General features: G+C 33.5%; 1 protein-coding gene across 2 annotated transcripts; it reads right to left on the bottom strand.

The window, feature by feature from the left end:
- Positions 1–3,075: 3,075 nt before the first annotated feature.
- Positions 3,076–3,744, bottom strand: LOC114611549 (acyl-protein thioesterase 1-like). Of its 2 annotated transcripts, none has more exons than XM_028756263.1 (2): positions 3,403–3,744; positions 3,076–3,306 (listed from the first exon to the last, which is right to left on the bottom strand). In XM_028756263.1, the coding sequence occupies exons 1-2, from the start codon at positions 3,742–3,744 to the stop codon at positions 3,076–3,078; spliced, it is 573 nt and encodes a 190-aa protein (XP_028612096.1). The 2 variants fall into 2 exon arrangements, with proteins under 2 accessions (XP_028612096.1, XP_028612097.1); XM_028756264.1 differs by having other exon boundaries at positions 3,076–3,601; positions 3,642–3,661.
- Between the last annotated feature and the right edge of the window lie 2,568 nt (positions 3,745–6,312).

Here is a 6,312-nt window from a genome sequence, read left to right as displayed (position 1 = left end):
TTCCATAAAGCCTTTTAACCATCGGTTTAGATCCTTTTTAGACTTCATTATATTTCTCTCTGCAAGAACAGCCATTTTATAGCATCAAGGAATATCTGCTTCAGTAATTCCACAAACATGTATGCTTTTGGTAAATTAAATAAAGAGATGCATTTAAATAAATGAACAGAATATGTATTTTCAGGGCAATTCAGACTTCATACTGTACTTTCTTAAACCTAAGAATGAGAGATGCTCTCTTGTTTTTTTTTTTTTTAATTTTTCAATATTCTGTTTCTGTTTGGGTTGAGTTTTCCTGTGGGCTGTCAGAACTGCTAAATCAGATGTCTTTTTATACATGCTACTTAGAAGAGGCAGGAGTACTGTCTATCTGCAGCTCTTGGGTCCTTTAAATACAGGGTGAGTGCTTTTCTGTGTATCCTTGGCAGCAGCTCACTGTCAGCCTTTCCCTGTGGTCTGACCTGCAAAGGAGTCTAGAGCTCATTGATAAAACAAAGAAGAAATCCTTGTCCCTGGCAGACACCGATGTTATAGACTGCAAATCCCAGTTGTCTGTGACTTGGGTCCTAACCATCTGCAGCATGCCACTGGCTGAAGCTGTCTTAATGATATGAGATATTTTCTCTTTATACATGTATTCATTGGAGTTATTTAGAATTAGGTTGCAATCTTCCCTAGAATAAAGAAGATGTTTGGTTACTAATTTGTTGTTATTGCCTGTATATTATATGGAAATTTTATTTATTAGTTAATTTCAAAACTATAAAATGCTGTTTAGTTGAAAACTGTGTTCTACAACATTTTATTCTCAGTTTGGACATTGTTATTACACCTATATACCTAAGGATAATGAAGAAAATCAGTCTAAAATTCCAGGCCCTTTTTCTTCTCATCCCCTCCCTTCATCTTCCATATACTGGGTTCTTGGAGAGTATTTTTGATTCACTGATATATCTTTGTACTGGGAAGTTTTTTACTTTAAACAAACTCTAAATTTGCTTAAGAATACATCAATTATTAAGAGAAGGAAGAAATAACCAATAATTAATCTTAGTTTCTCATCACAATGATGGGAAAATGATATTTGACATAATGTGTGCTTCTGGTTAATCCTAGATAACAGTTTGAAGCAATAATATTTTCCATCAGTCTGGCTTAGTTTGCCTTTTTTGACATATTTACCTCAAGTGTTGAAAGCATAATGAGATAGGAAACAATATAATATCATATATTAATTTATGTAATCATAGTACTACACAAATTTTAAGTTTTGTTATTTTTCTTTTTTTTAAGCCAAAATTAAATTTTATTTCAAATTAATAGAAACTGTGAAAAATATGACATTTTCCCACATTGCAGAATACAAATTCAACGTAATATTTCTTATCCCAATTAAATCATTCCAGATAGAATAACTGAAGTAAATTTATGTTCTTCAAAGTTAAGCAAATTAGTAAATGATTGTTTGAAACTGTTTTAAATCCAGACATTAACATTCAGCTTCATTGTTAACATTCTATCTAGGACATTCCAAAATGATCTCTGTATCAGTTAGCATCAGTTATAAAGGTACTTCTTTTTGGTTGGTTGGAAAAAAGCAGGAAAAGCAACCGTTCAGAAATAGCCATAATTTTTGCAACATATTCAACAATGTGGTAACAGTTATAAATATGGGTTTTAATATGTTCTAACCAATTCTTATTACCCATAAATTAAATAATTTTCACCAGTATTTTGAACATGTTTATGATTTATAATCAAATGATTGTTATTTTAATTTGTGTACAGGAAACTGATTATCAAAAGCTCCTTTACTTAAGATGAAAATTTCAAATTTGTATGTTACCCAGATAAAAATAAAAGTCCGATTGCTCATCTTGAACAGCATTTGGTTTTAAGCATAACATGTAAAGAAAATGTAAACTTAAATTCTTCTATAAGATGTTTAAGAAATTATATTGTAATACCAGTCACTAGTATGTCTAAATATGTCAACATATTATTTACCCTTTAAGTTTTTTACAAAAAAATAAAACCACAGAATTATTACCAGGACTGAAGATTCTGATAACTCTGTAGCCTAAAGTTCGACTAAGGTGCAGTTATTTGAAATATGTAACCTTAAGTAATGTTTGGTTTCTTTTCACATTACCTAGATCGGAAATACTGTATGTCTGTGTCAAAATGCCAAATAATATATAGTGACTGATTTTTTTTTTAATGAAAGAGAGGTAATATTAGTTTTCTATGGAAAAAATAAAACAAAGAAACTATTTTTTTTTCTTGAGAGGAGAAAAATTACACAGAAGGGGAAAAAAGCCTGGTTCCCCAGTAGAAAGGCCATTAATTGAAGAGAGCAGTATTACTTTTTGACACTTAAAAGCATTACCCCTATTACTAGGGATAATGTAATACCATCTGATTAGTTACTTTTCTTAGGTATTACAGTCACATATGTATGAATGTAAACATACAAACACAGATACTGCATGGTTATTGAACAATCGTGGAGTAAAACTATAGTTTAAGTCACAGAATTGAGAAGTCACTTACATCATTTTTTTTTTTTTTTTAGGCTTTTCGAGACAGGGTTTCTCTTGTAGCCCTGGCTTCCTGGAACTCACTCTGTAGACCAGGCTGGCCTTGAACTCAGAAATCCACCTGCCTCTGCCTCCCAAGTGCTGGGATTAATGGCGTGTGCCACCACCGCCCAGCAGTCACTTAAATCTTAACAGCTTGTTTAGACCTGAACACATTTTCAGACTAGTAAATTTCAAATGCTGTAATAAAACTCCGCGTGTGTTATCTTATTTTGCTGATTAATTTGAGACAAAGAAGCTAGTTGCTTCACTTACCTACTGTAATACTAGTATATTCTGAATGGTATAATACAAATATATGCATAGAAACTTAAAAGGATCATACATTTCCCATGAGGGAGACATCATTTAGTCTGTATCATTGGTATGTATTTGCAAAACATTTTTAACACTGCAAACATTAGAAGTTTTATGATCAGTCATGGGATCACTACTGTGATGCTGGTGAGCTTTAACTCAAAGCCTCTTAGTGATGTCAATCAATTGGAGGTAGGAGCTTATCAGTGAAGTGCTTGACATCCATCATTTCCTGCTGGCATGAGCTGTACATCATGCCCTCATAGATTTTGAAGGTTACATTGGCTGGATTTACCAATGCGTTTAGTCTTTCAACAGTAAGAGAACCAAACATTAGAGGAACTAAAGGGTCACATTCTCCATGGCACTGGAGAACAGAAATATCCCGATTAGCACTATTGATAGACCCCTGTGAAAACAAACCCCGAAGTGGAAGCCAGCAACTGAGTGCAGTGACACCAGCCAGTTTCTGCTGTGTGGTGAGAGCAGTGTATAAAGATAAGGCGCCTCCTTGAGAAAATCCTCCCAAAATAATTCTGTTAGAAAGGATGCCATTCTTCACTTCTTGATCTATCAAGGCTTTTACAGTTTCTGCCGCCTGTTTAATTCCAGATTCATCCTCCTGGGAATCTGGTGAAAGTCTAATGATACCAAACCAAGAAGGCATAGCCATATTCATATTTAATGTGACTGGCATGTCAGGCGCGTGTGGACAGATGTATTTGATGTGGGAACTTTTGATACCTGCAAAGGCTTCTGCCCATCCGTGCCCAGTATCTCCCAATCCGTGAAGGAAAATAACCACAGGCACAACGGCGGGCATTGGGGCGGACATGTCGCAGCACATCCACCTGCTGGCGGACAGCGCGTCCTATTTTTCTTTTAAAGAAAATACTGTCATTTAGCTTTATGGAATAGGAAACAACCCTTGCCCATTCATGGAAAGCCCAAGTTACTTGACCAGAAAAAGTAGGAAAAAGTGTGTCACCAGTATTTTTAAACTCATTTTTTCTATTAGTGTATATTTTATGTACATAATGATATACTTCATCATGGTACCTTCATACAAACAGATAATGCACATTGCAAAAGTAGAATGAAACTTACAAATACTATTATTTGTGTTTAGCAATAGTTAAGATGATACAAATTAGAAGGAAGTTTTCAAGGTAGTCAAAAGAGAACCAGAGTAGTTCCTGAATGTGTTTGTCTGCATTGCGTGATAACGAGCAACTCCTACTGTAATAGAAAAGTTAAAACTTCTGTGTTTGACTTTAAGACCTCATGTGGACATGTACATTGATCATGTTCGTTTGAATCAGTGAGTTAAGCAATAACTATCTGAAAATCTTGAAAATCAGTTTATATCCATCTCATGATATTGATGTATCCATCTCCACTAACTAATCTGAAAAAAATTGATAACAGCCATAATTATCAGGACAAAATCTGCCAGGATAGAAAGAATATAGTGTTATTTGACTTGAGATTTAAAACCATGAGGAGAGGTTGGTTCAAGTAAATTAGCAATATATTTAATGTATTTTTGCTAGAAGCCTACCATAATTTCAAAATTTTCATATGATTGACAAGAGTAAAACAATGGAGACCCTTTTTTTTTCCTCCCACCTCTAGAGATTCACTCTCCCTCACTTTCCTCTTCAGAATAGAGCTGGCCTTTAAAAGACAACAGTCAAACCGTACAAAACAAGATGGAATAAGACAGAGCAACTGCCCTCCTATTGAGGCTATATATGGTAACCCAATAGGAGAAAAAATGTCTCAAGAACAAGCAAAAGATTGAAGTGACAAGCACGGGTGAGTCTGCGCCAGATCTTTGCATATGTGTTATTTGGGACCTTCTTAAGGAAGAAAATCAGCTGAAGGATTGTTGAACAGATATTATTTATAGATCGTTATAAGATATGAACTTATTCAAAAAGGCTAAAATATCTGTTATTTCTGGAGCATCAATTATTACCCTAGTATTAAGATTTGCTCACGGCTTTTTGTTTTGTTTTGTTTTGTTTTTTTGAGACAGGGATTCTCTGTGTAGCCCTGGATGTCCTGGAACTCTCCGTAGACCAGGCTGTCCTCAAACTCAGAAATCCGCCTGTCTTTGCCTCCCAAGTACTGGGATTAAAGGTGTGCGCCACCACTGCCTGGCCTCAAGGCTTTACTTTAAGTACAGTCTACTAATTTACATTTCCAGTAAATCTACAATATTCTTTGTATGTTAAGGGTGCATTTTAAGATAACAAGGTAATGACTTGGAATAAAAAGCACATTTAGCTGTGGCTAAGTCCATAAATGAAAACAAATGTACAAGCAAGAATTACTGATAATAATTTAGTTAAAATAATCTAAATAATTACATAAATGATATTAAATTAAAGAAGATGGAGCTTGATGACTAAAAAAATTCAGGAACTTAAGACCAGGCTAAGACTCATGGTGGTACATGGTCCCTTAAAAATATTTAAAATTGAAAAAGAACAAAGGCAATGCATCACTGGAAAGTGAAATGCACATTTTGTCCAAGTTTTACTGTTCAAAACCTGATTTGCTTTTTATTCCATATTCATATAGATAATTTCTGCTGCAAATGTCAGGAAACCTGTACCCATGTCAGCCTAAAAATATCATTGCCTAAAATAGATGGGAAAAATGACATATCAATGTGGGTAAGAGACCTCATACAAAGCTTCATTAAACATGTAGATAAAATTCTATATGCGATTGATAGTGTTAAGAAAGGGAAAATCAGTCTTCTTCCAACATGAGCGTCACAATATGTTAGTAAATCCAAACTTTTAACTCCATATGAGCAGCATTTAATGAATTCCACACGTTTTACACATGTTTATATTAAAATAAAAACATTTAATTCAAATAATACTCAAACTCATATGTAAATTACTATCTATGTATTTGCTTAAATTGTAAAATTTGCATTTCTTATACTCTTGATTTCTATTATAATATCTAAAATTATTTAATTCTTATCATCTTACAAATTGATAACACACTTATCCCAACTATTAGGAATATACTAATGGGATATAAAGACATGTACACATTGTTTAAATTTCACAGATCAACAAATGCAATAATTATATTTTCCACAAAATATTTATTTGTTTTGCCTAAGAATTTAACCACAAGCCCGTGTCTACTGGTAAAAGAACAGGTGGTAGAATCTACAGTTTCACACTGTTATTAAGAAATTATGTTTGTCATACAGCATCTATAAAAGCATCAACACATTGTATTTAATTCTACCACTTACTACACTAGCTAAAACTCTAATGGCATCTTAATTTAGAAATGTATTGTAAAACAACCTGGAATTAACTTAAAATTATTACAAACTATTAGGACAAACAATCATAGAACATTTGGTATTGGTAATATT

The sequence above is a fragment of the Grammomys surdaster genome, unplaced genomic scaffold (assembly GCF_004785775.1).
Source record: "Grammomys surdaster isolate TR1022 unplaced genomic scaffold, NIH_TR_1.0 126115, whole genome shotgun sequence".
In the NCBI taxonomy this organism is placed as follows: domain Eukaryota; kingdom Metazoa; phylum Chordata; class Mammalia; order Rodentia; family Muridae; genus Grammomys; species Grammomys surdaster.
This window is presented reverse-complemented; position numbering and strand designations above follow the sequence as displayed.

Bases quoted from the DNA above. Each gene is read 5' to 3' on its own strand.
- LOC114611549 (XM_028756263.1), bottom strand. From the start codon at position 3,744: ATGTGCTGCGACATGTCCGCCCCAATGCCCGCCGTTGTGCCTGTGGTT. The intron at 3,307-3,402 runs GCCTTATCTTTA...TTGTTTTCACAG, and splicing joins GAGGATTTTCTCAAGGAGGC to GGGTCTATCAATAGTGCTAA.